Source organism: Biomphalaria glabrata, chromosome 12 (assembly GCF_947242115.1).
Source record: "Biomphalaria glabrata chromosome 12, xgBioGlab47.1, whole genome shotgun sequence".
NCBI lineage: Eukaryota > Metazoa > Mollusca > Gastropoda > Planorbidae > Biomphalaria > Biomphalaria glabrata.
This window is the reverse complement of record NC_074722.1, coordinates 24,459,167-24,481,011: the sequence shown is the minus strand read 5'-3', so window position 1 is coordinate 24,481,011 and position 21,845 is coordinate 24,459,167. Positions and strand designations below refer to the sequence as shown.

The 21,845-nt window shown below is 33.9% G+C and overlaps 1 protein-coding gene across 7 annotated transcripts in view; it reads left to right on the top strand.

Annotated features, from left to right (window-relative positions):
- Positions 1-21,845, top strand: part of LOC106061348 (RNA-binding protein Musashi homolog 2-like) — a 291,717-nt gene that overhangs the window by 250,495 nt on the left and 19,377 nt on the right. For 4 of the 7 annotated variants that reach the window (XR_008773920.1, XM_056005716.1, XM_056005721.1 and 1 more), the window contains exons 8-11: positions 14,095-14,177; positions 14,734-14,821; positions 16,646-16,714; positions 18,013-18,111. Coding sequence is in view for 6 of the 7 variants with exons in the window: in XM_056005716.1 (XP_055861691.1) it covers positions 14,095-14,177; positions 14,734-14,821; positions 16,646-16,714; positions 18,013-18,111 (339 nt within the window). In the remaining variant the exon portion in view is untranslated. The remainder of the gene's footprint in view (positions 1-14,094; positions 14,178-14,733; positions 14,822-16,645; positions 16,715-18,012; positions 18,112-21,845) is intronic. The other 3 variants (XM_056005718.1, XM_056005720.1, XM_056005717.1) reach the window with 2 other exon arrangements.

Sequence of the window (21,845 nt, the reverse complement as noted above, 5' to 3'; positions counted from 1 at the left end):
AACATTTCCGGCATCTATACCAATTACCTTGAAAGCTCTTAGTGCTATAATTTGGATTAGGGTTAGGATAAAGTCCCGCACATGACACTCGCCCTGGGTCATGCGTACTGTTAAGACCGCCACGTTTTTTTTTTTAGGCTGAGAGAGGGTTGGAGTTTCAGGTTTGGGAGTGTGGGTTATATATATCTATACATCCTGATATATCCTTCAAGGGAAGAGGCACCACACAAAATATTTCAATTTTAAAATATCTTCTTATCAGCGCGTTTATTTGCCTGACTTAATGGCTTCATTAGCGTGTCAAGGTCGTTGATAGAGATCTGTCCTCTACATTTCCAACACCCCACTCCACCCTCCCATTTCACGTCATCAGAATGTCAGCGCGTTTGAACAATTACACGTCAATCAATTAGGATGGGGCATAAACATGGGGGGAGGGGAGTGCGGGCTTTGATCAGGTGTCAATCATTTAAACTCCACCCACTGAAATTTTCTTTTTTTTCTATTATGATTAGCCTTGATTCCACTAGATCCAGGCCAATTTACTACCACCTTCTCCCCCCCCCCTTTTCCAATCTCACCAATACACAAATCTTATTTTTTTTCCCCAAACGACCTTTCCTTCATTCTCCTGATCAAGATTCAAAATTCGATTAGAATCACGTGACCTGCTCTGGACTTAATTAAAGAACATGTACACGGAAATAATAATTAAAAAAAGAAAATAAAAAACAAGCAAAAAAAAACAAACAACAACAAAAAAACAAAAACATCCTAAACCTATATGAAAAACAATTAGACAATGTGTTGCGTTAAACCACACGAGTTCTGCACATCTCAACCCAATGGCCGTGTGTCGTTGAATGTTTGGTGCTTCTGGAGATTCCCGATTACATTTTTAACTTTTTAGCCCTTTTTTGTCCCATAAGCGCTCTTTGTGTGTGTGTGTGGATCGGTGGGTGTGTGGGGGTGTGTTTATGTGTGTGTGTGTGTGTGAAGCGATGCTATGTGGAAAAAAGAGTAATGAAAGAAAAAATCCGCCTAAAAAATAAACAGAATATCAATTTAATCCATGAATTTTTCTTAGCTTTTTTTACCCCCCCCCTCCATTTTCTCTCTTACAAACCCTTCCCCTCTATATTGTTTGCAATCTCTAATGAAAACATCCCCCTCCCCCCATTTTTTTTTCTTGTGTAAATCCTTCCAAAATACTAGAAGCCTGCCGAAACTGAAAGACAGACAAAAAAAAAAAGCAAAAATAAACATAAGAGAAACTGTTGGATGAAAAATAAGCATCAATTGTAAAGGAAAGATGTTGATTTTTTGTTTGTCAACTTTTCCGCTCTCTCTCTCTCTCTCTCTCTATTTCTCTGTGTGTGAGTGTGTGTGTGTGTTTTGTTTTGCCAAGAAACACCGACAAGAGAAATGGAGTGATTCTTCCATTGTTACGTCCCACATGTAGAATATCTTCATTGAAAGCTGTCCGTGCAATGCAGCCAAGGAAACCCAAAGGTCAATGACACGTTTTTGAAATGTTTGAGAATGTGTGCGCTGAGAGGAAAGAGGCCTAATTAAAGGGAGAAAACTTCCATATATCTCGATTAGTTTGTACCTCCTCGTCCTTATGAGTCTGTCCTATTGTGTGAAACAAATTTAATCTATTTTGGTATGTATCGCTTCGATTTCAGTTTTAAAGCAACGCTTATTGTGCTAATACCTAATTCGTTACGGCCTAGAAATTCGACAATTGCCACCGATAATTCGATTACTTCCAACTAGTATTGAGGGAGTACCAAACTATTTGGAATCGATGTCGTCACAAATATCGAAAAGTGCCAAAACTGAGAACTGTTACCGTTACCGAATTTCTCTGTTGTCCTTTACCGATTGATTGGATTATGATTGAAGGTAGGTTTCGATTACAACAAAAGAGAGTGATGATTATACCGAAGATCAACAAATAATAGCAATAATCGTTAATCTCTATCTCGTTGCTCGATTTACACCCTGACAAATTATTTTAGCGCCATTTCGTGTGGCGGTGTCAGAAGAGACAGCAATGATGCATCTAAAAACTGGATGAAATAAAACCCCAAACAAACATAATTCTAGGTTTTCTGACGACATCTACTGACTAGTAAACTAAAGTGTTCAGAAACAATACGATCACGTTCATTGATCTAGTGCGTATCAATAGCGTTGCGTGTCAGGTCAGGTGCTGATGATTGATAGATAAAACAACCTTGAACCTGCTTAACTTACGTTCATGCTGTGCTTACCCTACAAAAAACTAACCTATTTATGTCATACAAAGACAAACAAAAAATGTTTGGTTAGAAAGAAAATATCTGCTATATATATATATTATATATTGCTTTTTGACTATAAGTTTTACTTAAAGTTGTATCATTATAGTTGTATATTCGAGTGTCTATCAGTTGCTCTATATATCCAGGACAGAGATTTAGATTTGATAAGGCGCTAAGCTTTTTTAATATATGGGCCCTTTACAAGTGCAGATACTATGTGTTGTTTCGAAATAGGATTTTCGGCTACTTAAAAGGTTTAACTGATATACAATTAAGAATTATATATATATATATATATATATATATATATATATATATATATATATATATATAGAGAGAGAGAGAGAGAGAGAGAGAGAGAGATAGATAGATATAGATATAAATATAGATATAGATATACAGTGACATAATAATTCTTTAAAGTAAAATCATAATTATTGATAACGATCTCTTTCGGACAATATCTTTTTTGGGGAGGGGGGGGGCCCTCAAGAAACTGGGGGCCCTAAGAGTTTGCCTAGCTTGCATGTCCAGCACCAGTGTATCTGCCAGTCGAAGTTATCGTTTTCGCCAATCATCCAATCTTTCAATCTTTCACATATTCGATAAAGAAAAAAAATATATATCCACATGACGCATCTGGAAATGCAGGCGTGACCTAAGACGGTGACAAGGTTTCTAAAACCTGTTGACAAGATAGGGCGTATTAATAGGAAGGGGCGAGTCGGGGGGTAGCCAGCAGGCCCAGTTAGGAAAAATGATATTCAATGGCATCTCGTCTTGAGGAAATCTCCTAATGACATCTTTTAGAGACATTTCCTTTTCAATTTACTCTAGAGGGGGAAAAAAAAACTGTTCATGTAAATTCCAGTAGTGATCACTCGGATAGTGTGCTCTCCCTTCTTTTTTTTTCTTTCTCTTCTTTCAGTGACGTAATAGAAGGGAAATAAAGATTTATTTTTTTTTTGTTGGTTCGTTCTCACTTCATTTTTTTTTAAATATTAATTTCGTGATGAAAAGGAGAAAGGGAGATTTATATAAAAATAATACTAGAGAGAGAGAGAGAGAGAGAGAGAGAGAGAGAGGGAGAGAGAGATTTTTTTGATTCTCCCTGCTTGATGTTCGCATTGCTATTGAAAGGGGAAGTAATGTCTTTCACAAAGATTCGCCTCATTAACTGTCCTGCAATCAAACATTAAGCTGTGATGATCATAGCCTGGTCTTTAACACTTTCTCTAAGGAGTGGATGTGCTTTAGATTGAGGGGGGGGGGGTAATTTCGTCCTACATCATCGCCCCTCCCTTTGTTAAAGAATTGTCGTTCTCTATATATTATGCTTACAAGTTTTTTTTTATATTACAACAGTAGAATCACTTCCCAAGCTTGTAAATCTAGTCTAAATTATTAGAAAAGCGAGTAGAATAAATGATAGATGCTTCTCTGCGTTTAAAACCTCTGTCAGGCCGCAATAAGCCCGCAGGCCGTGGTTCTCCCACCTACCCTTTATGAGAATTTAAGGGTAAAAAAAAAAAAGTTATAGCTAATGACCTTATCATGATTAGACAGAGAAATCGCGTGCGCTGCCAGGGACAGGCATGGGGTCTTATGAGTCCAATCAGCTCGCCACAAGGAATCAATATATTGAGATATCAATGGAGTTAATTTGTAGACAGGAGAAGTGCATTAGAAATTCGTCGAGAGAGTGTTGGTACTAGCGGGTGTCTGTGTAGGATGTTTGGGTGTGTATGGGTGTTGGATTGTGTTTGTGTGTGTGAAGGAGGCGATGCAATGAAGAGGATTAATGAAATCATCTTTAAAGGATGAAACATGAAACTGTACTTCAGCAATGAAACTGTACTGCAACAATAACACAAGTTGAACTTGAAGTACTGACAATTATTGAAATAATTGTCCATTCCCAACTAATTCAACCGATTAAAATTCCAAATATACTCTTATGTAGATATATGTATATATAGGTCACAGCTCGGGCTTCGTCGTTACGGAAAATGTTTGACATTTTATTAATCTTCAGACTCGAAGACAAGTCTTATTATTGTACAATTTTAAATTTAAAACAAATAAAACTTGTGGGCCATCACATAGAAGACACCAATCACAAAATAATTAAATCATCGGGGGGAAAAAACACAAATTTTCTGATCTAAACTTCACATGTAATGAGTTTGAGTTTTTTTGGCACATCGGCACACTCTAGGTCATGTCGTTGGAGTGAAAAGACAGTATGAATGTATAGTTCGTTCTCTATGGTTCTATAGTATTGTTATTATGACTAATGCAAGACACATTCACTGAAGGATAATAAAGAATATTCTTATTATTATTTTAATTGCCATTTTATAGCCAATACATGTTACAAATTGCATTTTGATTTTTGTGACTAAGACTTTTAAAAATGTCGTTCGAAAATTTGTCATCTTTTGAAATTCTCACACTTAACAATGTAGGGCGATCAAATTATTAGACAATTGCTGGATGTATTTATTCACTGGTCTCTACCAGGAATAGCTTAGGCAGAAATGAATACATTTTAAAAATTAGCAAACATACTCGGAGTTGAGAGGTACCCCTTTGTTCACTGGACCCCATAAAGCTTGTCTCAAGAGACATTTCTTGTACCCTGGTAATAGCGGTTACATTTACCTTGCGTCTGCGGTGATTCTTAACTCTTTCTTCCCGTGATGCAACAGTATTTTGCGAGACACGTGCTTAAGAATTTAAAAATAGAGTACAAGGAAAATGTTTGAATAAAAACAAAACTAAGATCTGAATACAATTCTTGAGCGTGCTAGATAAGCATATTTTGCCGGCGACTTGTAATTGAGGCAAAAAGGATGCCTGGGGATTCGGAATGTAGCATGCGCTTCGGGATGTCGTCAGGATAGAGCCAGTTCGAAACCCTGTCGTCATCTCCTGTCGAACTAGGACGTCACACTACGGACGTGGAACTAGGACGTCACACTACGGACGTGGAACTAGGACGTCACACTACGGACGTGGAACTAGGACGTCACACTACGGACGTGTAACTAGGACGTCACACTACGGACGTGGAACTAGGACGTCACACTACGGACGTGTAACTAGGACGTCACACTACGGACGTGGAACTAGGACGTCACACTACGGACGTGGAACTAGGACGTCACACTACGGACGTGGAACTAGGACGTCACACTACGGACGTGGAACTAGGACGTCACACTACGGACGTGGAACTAGGACGTCACACTACGGACGTCGAACTAGGACGTCACACTACGGACGTCGAACTAGGACGTCACACTACGGACGTCGAACTAGGTAGTCACACTACGGACGTCGAACTAGGTAGTCACACTACCGACGTGGAACTAGGACGTCACACTAGGACCGTTGCGTGTCGCCAAGAACCCCACCTTCCTTTTTTTTTTTCAAATGTCTTTTTTCCCCGACTTTCTCCAGCCCAAAGAAGATCTGACAGTTTTGACAGTAACTGCGAAACTGATGTCACTAACCGGAGGTCATTCCGACGAGTTCGCGGCCCCTGAGTGATCAAGGGCTTCATGTCAGATTACTCGCCTGGAAAAGAGCCGTGACGTAGAGGGCCAGTAATGGAGGGGGGAAGGAGCTTGGAATGCTGGCGAGTTCCCTAGGTCCTCTGCAAACCTCCGAGGAATTCGTGCAATGCGGCTGGTTAGGACAGCGTTACGTTCCTTTCGAAGACAAGGAGTCTCAAAAAAATACCTTTGTTCTTCAACAATTAACAAGCAATTTTTTAAAAAACTTTATTTATATGTTTGTGATTATTTATTTTTTGTCAAAACAAATGTGTTTAACATTTGTATTTTTAAGTTTTGTAAGTTCTGTTATACTAAGTACTATATTCACAAAAAAAAAATGTTTACTATTTTTTAAAGAGAAAAAATCTATTTAGTATGCATATAAGTTGGACATAATTTAAAACAGCAATTAATAAGTAGTTTTTCATTTTATTGCGTGAATTGCGAATGGCATCCATAGCATCTATTCCATTTTTGGATTTTTTTTTTTACGGAAATGTTTTTTTCTTGAGGAACAAAACAATTAGATTAATTAGATATTCATTATAAGACATCAATTAGGACATGTTCACATCTAACTTCACATTCACTTTCACCTATCCTTTGTTCTGCGGACCGCTGGGGCACCACATAAGATCTGTTAACCTTTTTTTTTCCATTCTCCTCTGATAGAGTTTTATTCTGATAATATTGAGACCTGCCTTTTTACCTGCCTGTGTGGACCACTTCGGGGGCCAAATTACTTTTTTTTCCCCACACAAACTGTCTTTGTAACCTTTTTTTTTTTTGAAGTATTTTTTAAACATTTTTCTTAATTTATAAAATAATTTTGCCAACTTATTTGTCAGCTCTATCGGCGTTCAAGATAACATAACTCTTTACAATTTTGCTGCTCCCTTCAACTCCCGTTGAGTTACATACCCTGATAGTTCGCGCGCACAGCTTCTTGCATTTCGACACTCCTCTAATAATAATATAATTCTGTCGCAGCGACCGTGAAACTCGGAGATTTAATACTTTCTACATTTAATGTTTTTTCAAATGCGAAGTCATTAACTAGCGGAAATGATTTTCACCTGATAGTTTTTAATATTCTTAACGCGGTTACAAAAGGAAAAAAAGGAGTTAAAAAAACAGGAGTTTGAAATAAAAATATGGGGGGGGGGGGGAGTTTGTGCTCGGAGGGTGCCCTTTAATGACTTCTTCATCTGTCTCCTCGGATCTTTATACAAAAAAAAAAAATATCTTCTAGTGCAGTGATGCCCAAAATATGGCGCGCGGGCCACATCCAACCCAGACCTGGTTCTATCAGACCAGTCGAAAAGTCAGCAAAAAGTGAAGAAAATCCCACTTTATAAAAAAAAAAAATTTGAAAAATGCATCTTTTCCTACATTAGGGCCCTTACTATTAACCTTTAGGATTTGTGTGTTTTTGAAATTGGACCCTGAATGTAGAATCTACCTGGAAAAGTGAACGGATCTTCACTGTTTTGTGGAACATTTTAATAAGCCAACATATTTCATTTCTAAAGAAAGTTTGGCTGTTTAAAAAGCGACTACATAGATAACGGCATTATGAAACAAATATGACGGCTTTCTTAGTTTAAGCCGTGAATAAAAGATTGTTAAACTACGCCAGGAGGATTTATGAGAATATTTACCTAAAAAGAGACAAGAAAATGAGTCTTCGGTTAGACTAGCTACAATGTTGCTCACATTTTTAGTAGAGAAATGAAGCCATTTTCCGACGCATTAAAAAAACAACAACATAAACTTCATATGTCTCATTAATTAATGTAAGTTTCTAATCAAATACTTTCAGGTCGATTTCATTTCGTTTTTTTTTTTGTACCTTTTCGTTCATGTGGCCCTCGACACGAGTGTCGGAAATGAAAATAGCCCGCAGGCCGAATTAGGGTGGGCATCACTGCTCTAGTTTCTAGATTCTATATATCAGCAATTCGGGGTCAAGTTTTGCCATAAAAGTGACAGTCAGTCCGAAGGGGTAGTTCGCGAATCTTAATTGAGAACAACTGTGTAAAAAAATGTTCCCATTATCGCCACTATAAGAGAATTGTATACGTTGAGATCAGAATTTTGTTTTATCAGCCTTCGCTTGGTCGTATGAATATATCTGGTGAGGACAAACCAGGATGGCTGCCTGGTCGTGAGGTTTGCGCGCTGGACTGTCGTTCGGATTTATCGATGGTCGAGGGTTCAAATCCTGCCCGCTCCCATCCCCCGTCGTTCTGCGGGAGGTTTGGACTAGGAAGTAAACTTCAACTCTGAAGGAACATCCGAAACATGTAAAACATTTAACGGTTTTCCGTGCAAAAGAATTGGCTATGAGTATTTTAGGGTTTAGTTAAACATGCGCTCAACCAAGGATCTCCACTCGTGCTCATCAAAAGTCACCCGTTAAAGAGATGCAAGAAACGTGGATAGGTGGTTGGTCTGGTTATAGTCTCCAGACTGTCGTCACAATAGTCTCAGCTTCAAACCCTGTCTTCCGCCATCTTGAGATTCAGGCTAAGACGTCAAACTCTTTTCCTTCCAATGTATAAGACTTGAAGCACCGGGACACATTGTTACTAACATCGTCAGATTTGCTTCTTTTTCCAGCTAGTTCTTCTCCTGAGGGTTCGTCCACAGTTCATTGCTTTGTATTTGAAGGCGTTGTCCAAACCATCCCAGGGGCGTTTATTAAATGTCAAATACTAAAACTTGGGACTTTTTCATTTCTCATGGAATACAAAAAACAAATGTTTCCTAATTACACCTATCTCTGTATGAGCGTGTGCGTGTTTTGAGGATCAATATTTTATTCTAACACAACAGCAACGCTTTGTTTACCAAACTTCTTCATTTGAGTCTCTAAATCAGTGAGTCTCAAATTGTTAGATGATGTTCTGGGGCCATCCTTATTCTTTGTTGTTGTTTTTTTCTAACTAATTCTAAGATTAAAAATAAAGATCTTTGAAGATAGGTCTCTTGGACTTCTAAGTCTTATAGACAACTATCGAGTTCTTAAAGTAGTCTTACTTTTATACTACTAATGATAACGGATTGGTTTCAGAACCCCTGGTCTACGGTTACTGTTATGTGTTGGCAACAGAAAGATGAGAGCGATCTTTTGTTTGGTTAGCTACTGGCTCTCTCTCTTTCTCTCTTTCTCTCTCTTTTTCTCACCTTTTATCTCAGTCTACCATATCCACCCTCGCTAACAATGTTTTTTCAACAGGTTTCTTACATCTATTAAACCAACACTCGACTCGGGGAACTCAAAGTGCATTCGTCTAGTTCACCCAGTACTTTGATGACGTCACGACTCCCAAGAAACAGATGTCCCTTGCTAAAAATTCTACTCCCCACAAAAACCCAGCTATCCAAGCTCAGACCTTCCATGAAAAAATGAGAGAACAGAATACATTTAATAAATAAAACGTACGACTATAAAAATGTCATTCATCACAACTGTATACTATGTCTTTTTAAATTCATGGGTATTTTTGAAGAGCACATTTTTAACAGCTTTCATATTGTAGTCGACGTGAAGAGTTTGTGATGTGGATCTGTGCCGTGACCTTCTTTCTGCGGCTACACTGCAGTGAAAAAGTGGAAAATCTGGCTACACTAGTCCTACTGTGACGTCTGACACCAAGGTTACATGTGATTCGTCCTTGTAGAGAACTGTAAATTTTAAGTTTCTCTCAAAATGCCTATGAATGACCTTTGGTCATTTCTTTGACCTTTGATTTAAGTGAAATGTTGGTTGATTGTTGTCATAGTGTTGCTATGATATTATTTAATGAAGAGAAACCAACTTCCAAGAAAATGATGTGTTGACCTTTTTTTTAAAATTTATTTATCTTCATATGTAAGTTTTTTTTTTTTTTTTTGGGTTTTGGCTTCTTTTTCTGTTCTTCCCAGACTTCAATTGAACTAAATCTGTAATCGCATATTTGAAAGGTTTTAAGAGGATACCTTGTTCTTGTTGCCACGACTGTCTTTTTTTTTTTTTAATTTTTTTTTTTTTAAACAGAGAAACACATCTTATATACACTAAACATTTCCTGAATTCTTATTGGTGAAAATAAAGATCAAGGTTCAAAGGTCACATCGTTACATATATTGTGTCATATTAAGTGACCCGAACTCATTTTCTTTCTTTCAATTAAAAAAAAAAAGGTTTTTATGACCAACCACTAGAGAGTTGATACATTTATTTTTATCTTTCATTTTTTTAAAGGATTTAGTGTTTAGTATTTAATGTTTTTAAAAGTTCACATTGCAATCGTGCTTACAACGTCATTACAGTAAGCTATTGGCTCTTAGATTTGTTATCAGTTTGTTCATTCTTTAGAATAAAGTTCAGATTGTTGTATTGATCTTTATTGGAAATTTGTTGTGATTATAATTACCCTTTTTTTCGCAAATAATACAACATTCCATAGAGGATAGTTACGTCCTACATGTATCCCTGTGTCAATGTCTTGCATGTTAATCGGTGACTCAAACTCTGCCACAGCCTTAGTTTTGCGCGTTGTTTCAAGCAACTTAATCCAATGCCTAATAGCACTAAGGAAGAAGGAGCACTTGTACATGATTGTCCTTGCATATGGAACGAGGAATGTGCCTTATATTCATCTTTGTGTCTTTCTGATTATTTTTTATTAGGTTTTTGTTTTCTTTTTCTAATTTATGGTTAAGTGTTTTATGCATTATTGCTACTTTACTTTGTAGTCTTCTGTCTTGAAGACTAAAAATTTCCTAGTCTATATTGGGATTTGATCACGAGCTATTCAGCCATACATCTTACAGGCTACAGAGGCTCGGTTCCATTGGACTCGACCACTTTTTTTTTGCGGGGATGCAGCTCGATACTCGGCTGTCGTAATGTAGGGCACATATAGCCTCCAGATCGAAAAAGTATTGGGCACCGCTGTCCTGGAACATTTTCTGCAATGCACCTAAATTTACCCCGGTTATGAAAATGAAGACCGACCAACTGTGTCAATATTTGAAAATCATTTCATTATCATTTAGAAACCATGAAATCTAGGGAGACATGGGAAAAAAAAAGTATACAGAGTACTTTCCCCTTGGTTCAACAAACTCGTCTGCAGGATAAAAATATTAGACTTGTGTTTTAAAAATCTGGAGTAGTATCCCTTGCTAGTAGTTGAGCGATAGCAAATATTTTTCTCCCAGTATCGGCGTTGTATGCTTAGCTAATGTTTCTATTGTCCTAATTAGTTGCATCGATTCCCAAGTAATCGCCTAAGATTGTCACAATATCGACTGTTGCTAATGGATCCAGGACGCATCGAAATGTCACTACTTCTCACGCATTAGTTGCGACCTCGTTCTAACCAACGAAAATAAGGTAGACAGAAAATATATAATATGAATTTGACAGTTTTGGCCACTTATAATATTTCGATTCATGTGTACTGAATAATAATAAGGCTTTTCTTCAAGTCCGAAGATTAATGAGTAGTACAGTAGAAGAAAACAAGAGTTTCGGTAGCTATAATCATGTACTTCATAATGTATTCATTTGTGATTTGGGTTTGAGAAGTGTGTGTGTGTGTGTGTGAGAGAGAGAGTTGAAGTTGAAATTTGATCACGTGGATTAGGTGAAAAGGTCATATAGTCGATACATTTGCTATTGTGTTGATAGTCGCGTGCTATGCACTCTGGAATGTCGTTCGATAGTCCAGGCGGTATCAGGTTCAAACCTTTTCCGCTGCCATCCCCCGCCATCCTGCAGAAGGTTTGTCTGGTTAACCATTCGAGTGAAACTCATTTGTCCTTATAACGATTAGTCATGGACAGAGGCGTAGCTAGGAATTTCCCATCATTTGGTGGCCCGGGGGGGGGGCCTTGACCTCTTTGGGGCCCCTGTATTTTGCGTAATATTTAATTTTTAATTTAAAAAGCACTCATTTAGGTCTCCCCCTCAAATGGGGGCCATGGGAATTTCAAATTTTCCCCCTCCCCCCCCCCCCCCCCACATAGCTTCGCCACTAGTCATGAACCAGCCGTAAGTAGCCCAAACGATTTGTTCTGACCCCCATTGCAAGCACAGCCCAAAGAAGCTGGAACATATTATTGACAATAATTGAACACTATCTAGATCTATTTGTCTTCAGTCTCAAAGAATGTTCTAGAAGCTGGAACGTAGCTCTACTTGTTGCGTGTGTCGGTGTGTACATGTGTAGACGTGAATGTTTTGTGTAGCTTTCAGCTGCCTAGCCTCCTGTCAAAGGGTCTTCAAGGTAAACATACCGGGTCCTCCTTTGTTGTTTACTCAGATCTTCGCCTCTCCATCACCCACCCATCACTTCCACACCTCCCAGGGAAACTACTACAAAAGTACAGCTCCGTGCTTACTCCAGCTCAAGGGGAAAAAAAAAGTTAAACCTTTTGTTTAGTCTTTCCAAGTCTGAGGTGGGCCAGTGTGTAGCGTGATAGCTAGTTGGGTTTAAACAAAGATGTTTGGGGTTCAATGTATTAATAGTTTTAAGAAATACAAAACAATAATAATATCTGCGATAATAGTGTTGGTGTGGGTTATCTCCTGTTTAAATAGTGTAAGGGCGGATGGATTTTCCGTGGCATAGAGTGAACGTACCATTTAGTGATCTGCATTTGGGTTGAGGTAGTAAGATTATAATATAACAATAAAATAATAAAAGGGGCTCAGAGTTTAAATAATGGATGAAATAACTGAATGCGGTATTATTATTGAAATAGTAGCTTTTATATTGTCTCTTTTAGATTGACCTATCTGTTAGTTAAATTAATTGCAGATTTTGTGGGCAAAGAAAGATAACTCATGAATTCATAGAATTAAAACTCTTCAAATTATCTCCTTTCTAAAAAATGTTTTTTTTTTTTTTTGTTGTTGTTTTCACTCACTTTTTTTCCATTTGAAAACAACAACAACAACAACAAAAATAAATAAATGTGCACAGTTATTTTCACAAAGCCTATATCAGCTTTCTCTGTCTGTCTGTATGGTAAAAAGTGTGTACACGTTATTTCTCCCACACCCAATCTGGGATTCTGATATAAATTTTGCACAATTATTTCTTTTACCTGACAACACAAAAATCAATAATAATAATAAAAAAGAATATGAATGTTAGTTACTTAACTATTTTTAATTAATTACATGTATTTTGTTTGGTATCTTGAGCATGATATCTTGACAGATGTGGTGATATAAGTTGAATTAGTTCCAATCGAGGAGTCGCGCCCTGAGTGAACATTTGTATTATGCATTTAAAAAAACGAACATGTAACATTCCTAAGATACCCCCTTTCTTCCCTCCCCTTTTCACAACCGGTCCAGACAAGTGATGCATAGGATCATAGCGCATTGCATTGAGAAAGCTTAAAGCTAAATGTGAGTAATTGGTAAAAATATTCCTTAGCCAAGTTATGAAGAAAAAACAAGGTTGAAGTATGTATAGTTTAGCACCCTTTACCTTGAATGGCATTTAACACAAAACAAAAATAAAACTAATTGATAGTCTATAAGTACACTTAATATAAGCTTTGTTGTTTTTTTTAAAGTATTGTTTTATTATTTACTTGTTTTCAAATATATTGAGAGTTGATTTTTTTTATTAGTTCATTAAAAAAAACAACTTTGATAACTAAAGCGATAGACTTTGAATAAACACTGACCTATATTTCTATAGCTAATGTATCATATGAAGCTCATTGAAGAAATGGGTAGACAATTTGGAGAGACATTTTAGAAAAACAAAACATTAGAAAGTGTAAAGAGCAGGTCATGGAAAAACATATAGAGTATATAAGTTAAAAAGAAAATTTAAAAATAATTTTTAAAAAAGCTTGTCTTAGGAATAGAACTCTACATTTTTTAGCCATATCTCTCAATTCTGTAAGAATTATTTCATGACCTTTACATCCACTGCCCTATAATAGATTGCAAGGTCTGTAAGGGGAACTTTTATTAATTTTTTTTCCTGCTGGAAAAGTTCTCTATTTGGATGATTTTTTTGGTGGATACTTGTGTTGTCTTTGACAATAAGTAATTGTGCAAAGTTTCAGCTTGATCCAAGAGTGGGAAAAATAACATGTAATTAAGTCATGTAGAAAGTTTATTGATGGTAGAAAAATATTTCTGAATTTAAATTTATTTTAATTATATTTTAATTTTGTATATCTCTCTTTCTCTTCCATAGGTTTTGGTTTTATCACATTTGAATCAGAAGATGTAGTAGAAAAAGTGGTAGAGATTCATTTTCATGAAATTAACAGTAAAATGGTAAGTCACTTGCTACAGCTAACTATATATAATTGTTTTGATAGTTCGGCTATGTCAGAAAAAATGCTTAAAAGAAAAAAAAGAAATGAATGTAGACCTAGATCTAGCCTTTAGTTATAGATAATAAATATTTAAAAATTCTCCACATACATCTTGGAATATAAGTCAAAAAACATCTAGGTCTTCTTCTTCACTCAGCATGAGGTTGTAGCTGAAAAGTTTCCCACTGGTTGGATGCTCAATCATAAGTCATTTGAAATTAGATTGTGCACATCTTGGAACACAGAGAACAAACTCAATATACTCACACTAACATTTGCCAAGTATGGCTACCTATTAGAAAAACATTCACACAGACACAAATCCAAATAGTTCCTTAAAGATTCTAACCTAATAATATCATTTATTTGTTGATTTAGTGTCATCCATAAAGAGTAACCCTTTAACATTTTGACACCTGTATCCGCTTTCTATTATTTCACGTTTTTGTTTTCTATTATCAATCATACTTTTTAGCTTTTTAAAAATTGAATAAAGATTTTGTGTTTATTTCCAGGTTGAATGTAAGAAGGCCCAGCCTAAAGAAGTGATGGCACCTACCAACCCACTAGCCAGAGGGCGTGGCATTGCTCGAGGTGCCCTTGGTCAGTACGGCGTGATATTAGCCTTATGATATAAACGTCCCCTATTTGCCAATATTGGGTTGACATAATACTTTTATTTTTTTTTAACATTGGAAAATTTGATTTATTAAATCAGAAATATTACTTTGGAAGTAAAATCAAACTAAAATTAAAAAAAAAAAAAAAAATTAAAAATAAATCTCATTTTAATTATACCCATGTTGGCAACCTTGTATTGTAGTGTTGTGTAGCCTCTATAATTATCATAACAAGTTTTTTTTTTCAAATCACGTTTCTATGGTAACCAAGCATCATAAAAATATTGACAAAAAAGTAGAAGCATGCTTCTATATTTAGATTTTTTTTTAGGATTAGTTTCTATTAATACAAGTAATGCCAGTCAATAACCGCTACAGTGGTTAAATATTGTTGTGTTGGTTCTTGCAAAGTTGATTAAAAAAACAGCTTTATTCTTTTACACAGAAATAGAATCATGGGCCTTGGTTTCTGCTTTCTGCTGGCTGTTTCCTGTTGAAGAAATGTGAATGCTGTTCTTTATTTAGACTTTAACAAAAAATCTTTTTTTTTCCTTATAGATCTGTTTTTCATTGTAGCATTGTTTTTTTCTCTCTGGCATTTCTAGAGATTTACCTTAGTGTCAAAATGTCATCTAAGAGGCATAGTCCTACTATTAATTTAAAAATGATAATTGAAGCTTTAAACTAAATAATCCATTACCATTTTTTTATTGCCTCATTTTTTTTTTTTACAAATTTCATAAGAAATATGCTCTATAATATTAAACAAATGATTGTTTAGTAAATTAAAAAATTTTTGATACAGTTCTGTTGACTGCCTTAGTTTCTTCCATTAAAAAAATGTTACAAATAAATGACTTTCTGAGAATGGATGCTGTTGCTAATTCCAATTAAAACACAGCCGTGTCCCCTTACTTATTGTATACAGTCGATTCATAAGCACATATTACAGTCTCTACAAGTTTGATGCTTTGAATTGTGTAGCACTAATCATGGTGATGGTTAAATAGTCTTGTTTCTATATTTCTCAGATGAGATCATAAATCCTACATTTTTTTTCAAAACTGTAAGCAATTCTCTAATGAATGTGAATTTATACATATTTATGTTGACAATTCCAGGAGGTTTTTTTTCATTGAATAGAGTAATTAGACTTATAGGTTCACTGGTATAGTTTCAGCTGTTTTTATGAGATTTTAGTATAAAAATCATTATGAAATTAATAAATAGACATGAATATTATTGTTATTATTGAAACTAAATAAGACTAGCCCATTTAAAATAGCTGTGTACATTAAATCATTTAGAATCACAATTTATCTGGTAATAAAACCAAGTTATTATTATTTATTATTATCTGCTACACATCTATCAGAGCCGCAACTGAACCTAATTTATCCACTTCTTTTGTTAAATTGAAGATGTGTGTCTTCGATCAAGTAATGCATTATGTAGGATTGTTAAACTATAATAGAGGCTATCACACAATTTTTAATAAGGGACGTTATACTAGCAAGGCTTTATCTTATCGCTGTCTGACACAAGATCAGTTTAATTACTGACCTTTTTTTTTATATAAAGACCCTTTAAATTATTATCTCTTTTAATTTAAAAACATTTCTTTTTTTTTTTCTTCATATTATTGATGAGTTTAAAGTATCATATGAAATCATAAGACTTCAAGTCTATTCATGCTTTGAGATCACAAAAATAACAGAATTTAGAAAGCAAACAAGTATTTTTGTAAGTATTTGTTGATCTTTTGCACTGTGAGTCTAGCTACCTTCCTCTATCCTTCATTCTCTAGTGACAGAGGATGGCGCGATATTCTATACAGATTCCTTGATTGGCGAAGATGCCCTTATTCCAGAAATATGTAAGTCTTTTTTTTTTTCCGTTTGAAAAAAAAAGAAAATTTACTTGCTATTTTATTATTTTAAAATATTTCTTTGTGTTTTAATGACTCAAAGGAAATTATTTTATTTGCTTTCCCAAAAGTAGCTTTTAATATTTTGAAGAAACATTTTTTTTGGTCATAAATATATTTATAGAATGCTAAAACCAGTATTCTGCAAAAAGCTACAACAAATGCAAACACAACTTTAAACAATTGTAAATTATTGTTTGATGTTCTGCACATAGCTATAACCAGATTTGTTATAATTTTTTTAAAAATCTAATTATAATACTAAATAAATTGAACTGAGAGACTGATCCATAAAATATACTTTAAGGCTTGTAGAAACTTTCGGTATAAATGGAAAAGATTTACTTTTGCATGCACTTGTATTGTCTGTTAGTTGCTTTTATTACCAATTAGCTCTTGTAGAATAGAAGTCTTGTCTTTTTTTTTCTGATCTTTTAGAAGGTTTGATGATGTTTTACTCTGCATATTATCTGTAAGAAATATTGTAATAAAAAAATTCAGTGAAATAACTCACATTACTGTAACATAAGGGAAGAAAGGGTCTGTCATTTTAAAGCTAAGATTATAAGATAAAAATAATTATAAGATAAAAATAATATTAATAATCTAATAGTAACAGCAGCAATAAATTAACACCCCTTACTAATACAGATTTAGAAAACCAACCAACTTTTCTCCTCCACCCCCTTACTGTAATATACAGATATACATTGAGTTTAATTTTTTTTTTCATTTCCTATTAAATATCTTATGTAAGATTTAAAGATGTAAACAATAAACACAAACTAATCTCAATTTTTATATTTTGCAAATAGATCTTTATCATTCTTTTTCATTGATTGTTAATTAATCAATTAATTGTCAGAAGGGACAATACAATTGAAAAATTTGAAATTTAAATTCCAACTAATGAACATATTCCACTTTAATCTCTAAATTGCATGTAGACTACTTTACTTTTATTCCATTACACCTTTTCTTTTTAAATTTGTTAAGGACATAGATGCTGATAAATTATAAATTTGTCAACCTCCCAATGTTTTAACAAATTTACCTTATTTATTAAACTAGCATTGAGCATTTTAATACTTTTCTATGTGAAAATTAACATTTTTATTAGGAAGTTATATACATTTTTATTCTTGCGCATCATATTTTGTATTTTGAAAAGTAGCACATAATGTAGTTTCACTAAAGAAAAAATTCAGTAAAAAAAAAATAAGACATATAATTTTCTTTTCTACCAGGCTACATGCACCCGGGCTTCCCTGGATTTGCAACGGCAGCTGCATATGGACGAGCAGGTTTCCCACCCATGGCCCCTGGCTACATCACATACCCTACAGGTATGGAGCTCTTACATCTGACTTCTTGGTATCCTGAAGCTCATTTAGGCTTCTGAATGCTTCTCTCAGCAGGTTACAGTCAGTGCAAGACAAAACAACAACTTCAAACCAACTGGAAATACAACCTCACAACACTGTACTATACAGAGAATCAAAGATACTGCAGCTACTGACGGTTTAAAAAAAAACTCCAAACATTTTCTTTCGTTTTTGTTTTTTCTGTTTTGGTTGCTGTGAGGCACGGCATTTTTCTACTTATGAAACATTGGTGAAATATTTATCTTGTTTTCATCGGCACCTGTTTGAATATTTGTTCTTTTTAAAACTTTCATATGTTGCAATATCCTCATTTATATTACACATTTCTTTTTAATGAAAGAAATCTATAGAACAGAAATAGAGAGAGATAGTTGGCTTTTAGAATTAACTAAAAAGAAGATAATAAATTTAAGAACAATATTTATGCTGTGATGTTCATCTTATGAGAAATGGTCTATAAATGGAAGGAAAAGTGATCTGAAACATAGATTTTGGATTTTAATTGTTATATTAAATATTAAGAATAATATAACTAAGTAGCAAAGTCTGGAACATTAGTTAGGCATATTCATTTTCTATAGACCAGTGAAAGTTAAGTTTATACAATTGTCAATATAGTTTGACTTATCCACTTTGAAATAATAATAAAAAAATGATTAACATTCTTAATAATAAAAAATGTGTAGTTATTTTGTTAGTAATTATCAGTAGCCTACATATCTAAAAAATTTCTAAATCCTTCCAATATATATAAATTGAAATGTATTAGCTCTATACATTTTGATCTATAATAAAAAGCCATATATTGGCTCTAACGATAGATTGATATTCTGTAAGACATTTACTTTCCTCTAGATAGGAGTCTACAGTTAGATGTAAAGCTTTGATTCCCTAACTAGTTGTTTTTTGTTATAAGACAAAAATATGATTCTTTTTTTTTTTCTTAATTCAGCAGTGTAATAAAAATAGTAATAAAAACAAATGCTAATCTCTTTATTGTGTCTCTTATGTTTTGAATGCAAGAGAATATTTATTTTATAAGTCTTAATTTAAATACAGGATAAAATAACAATCATATTTTTTAAGCATATGACTATTCAATGTATCTAAAAGTACATATGCTAAAGTTTAATTTCATGAAGCATTTTAAATGAGGCACAAATAGATTTTTCTCATAAATATTTAAAATTGACTTAAAAGAGGCTACAAAAAACTTTTCTGTTGTTTTTATATTGACTTAAAGATGTTTTTAAAATACTCTTTATTTAAGATCATCTTGCTGTCCATATAATTTCTAATGCTTCGATGTATCAAATGTTCACCTACCTGCAAAAAAATTGTATATCTTGATGTAACTTATTAAATGTCCCTTTACCCTACCTATTCTTACACATATATATATATTTTTTCCCATCCAAGATGTAATGCCTGTCTCACTCCATGTTTACCAGATTTTTTAAAGAAAAAGAAAATAAACCAAAAAAAATAAATAAAATAAAAATCAATTGTCCTTCTTTTTTTTTTTTCTGTAACAAATCCAATCCCACTAAGCCAATCTCATATTCCGATTGGTTGGAAGGATGCTATGTGTTTTTTCTCTTTCTGATTTCTTTGTTTGCTTCCCTTGTGCAGAGTGTGTAATGGCTATTTATTGGATGGATATCTTGCTATGTATACATTTTGTCTCACCCATTTACAATGTGATATTCTGTATTATACAAGCTCTTATTCTACCTTATTTATTATATGTTCATTACTTTCTATTGATATATACTTGTTCATCCGCACCTGTTCATAATGTCAACAATGGTCTAACATTTTTTTAATGTAAACATTTGTTCCCAGTTCAATAAATGTTTTTGTTTCAACACATCAAGTTCACAAGAAATTCTTTTTTTTTATATGGACAAGGCTATTAATTAAACACATTTATTTTTTTTTCTTTTTGATGAAGCAATCCATCTTAAACAAACACCTTTGCCCTATCTCCCTTGTCTTTCTGTCTCTTCAATACATATTGATACATTGGCCAAACTGTGGAGTTTCACTCTTATGGGAGGTCAGAATGATTCTTTGCTAATGCTAACTTAGGAGAAGTAACTGAGAAAATAAAGTGAAGCACCCTATCTATTGTTTTCCATTTACTAACCAAGTGGCTTAACAAATACCTCTCCATATTCTAAGACAGCCTTTGGATACTTGCTTGGTGCCTAACATCTTAGTTACCTCCACTTTGGCCCACTACTAATAAGGCTTCTAACAAACGTATCTGTGTATCATGAGCTTTTCACTTATTCTTCCCTTTGGCGCAGCTCTATTTATGAATGGAATTAAAACAGCCTAAAAATAGGTTTAGCCATTCAGTAGCATTCTTTTTCACATATACATGTATGTGTGTGATATATTAGATTGTTGTCCCCCTTCATTTATTCAAAATTCCTATGATGGTTTACACTTCTCCAAATTGAAAAAAAATATTTATGTCATTGAAACTGTTAGTACATCTGTTAGCATCAGCTAATATTTTCTGAGAGATGGTATAAATCAAAGGCTAACAAAAGATATTAAGAGAAGATTTAGACCAATCAAATGTTCATGCCTATTTCAACATCAATTTAATAGTAAATATTTCTACAAGATTACTAAAATATAATCAATAGATATTCAACCTGATTCTTTGTATGTTATGTTTTTAAGAGAGTCTTACAGAGGTACCAGTTTTCATAGAGAAACAAAAAGTTGTATTCCTATATCACATCAGTAGATGGTGTTGTGAAAGAGCATGTTTCAGTAATTAAAAAACAACAACACGCAACTATACCCCCTAAAACAAAATATCATTTTGTGTTAATTTACAAACTTCCAATTGAATTGTGCAATACATTTTAATTGTGTACATTGTATTATAACTGTACAAGACTATTGATTTATTACATGTCTTACTAATATCAAAGCAATAATGATATTGAACTATCACTGTATGTGTAATTGCGTTTAACAATTCAAACATTTTATTTGTAATTATATATGATATACATCTATATATCTATGGAGTCATGTGTACAAAATTGTATTTGACTAGAAACTTACTAAATCTCTACAAGCTTTCTATGTTAGAGTAACATTTTTTGTATTAGTCTTACTTTTTTTTTTTTTAAAGCTAATAGGTGCTAAATATTTACTAAGTATATGTCAAATATTTGGCTTAGTCATGTGTTTTCTTAGTGAATTTAACTTTTTGTAGTTCTTCTACACATTTATATTATACCTTAGCGGGCTATCTAACTTATATCATTTTTCTATTCAAATTTTTTATATGTACTTTGCAGCAGTGTGATTTTTCATTTTGGGTAATAGAACAATGAATGTAAATATTCACAGAAGTTTCAAATTGAATTCATTTAAAGGAGTTAAACCTTGCTAGTGCTAATTGTAAAATGGATAAACTGACTTCTAAATTGGCACTATTATTAAATCATTGTGAGAAACTCATTTTTTTAAATAAATAAAAGTGTTTTGTGTGAAAATACCCTAAATGAAATATTAAAATCTGTTATCTAAAAGAATTCTGTTAAGTTAAGAGGTAGCCTACGTCACTGCTGTGTTTACTAGATTATTAAAAATCATTTTCCATCAGCACACAGCTAAGTTGTAGTTAATACATAGCATGGGTTGTAGAATGAATACTAGTAGAC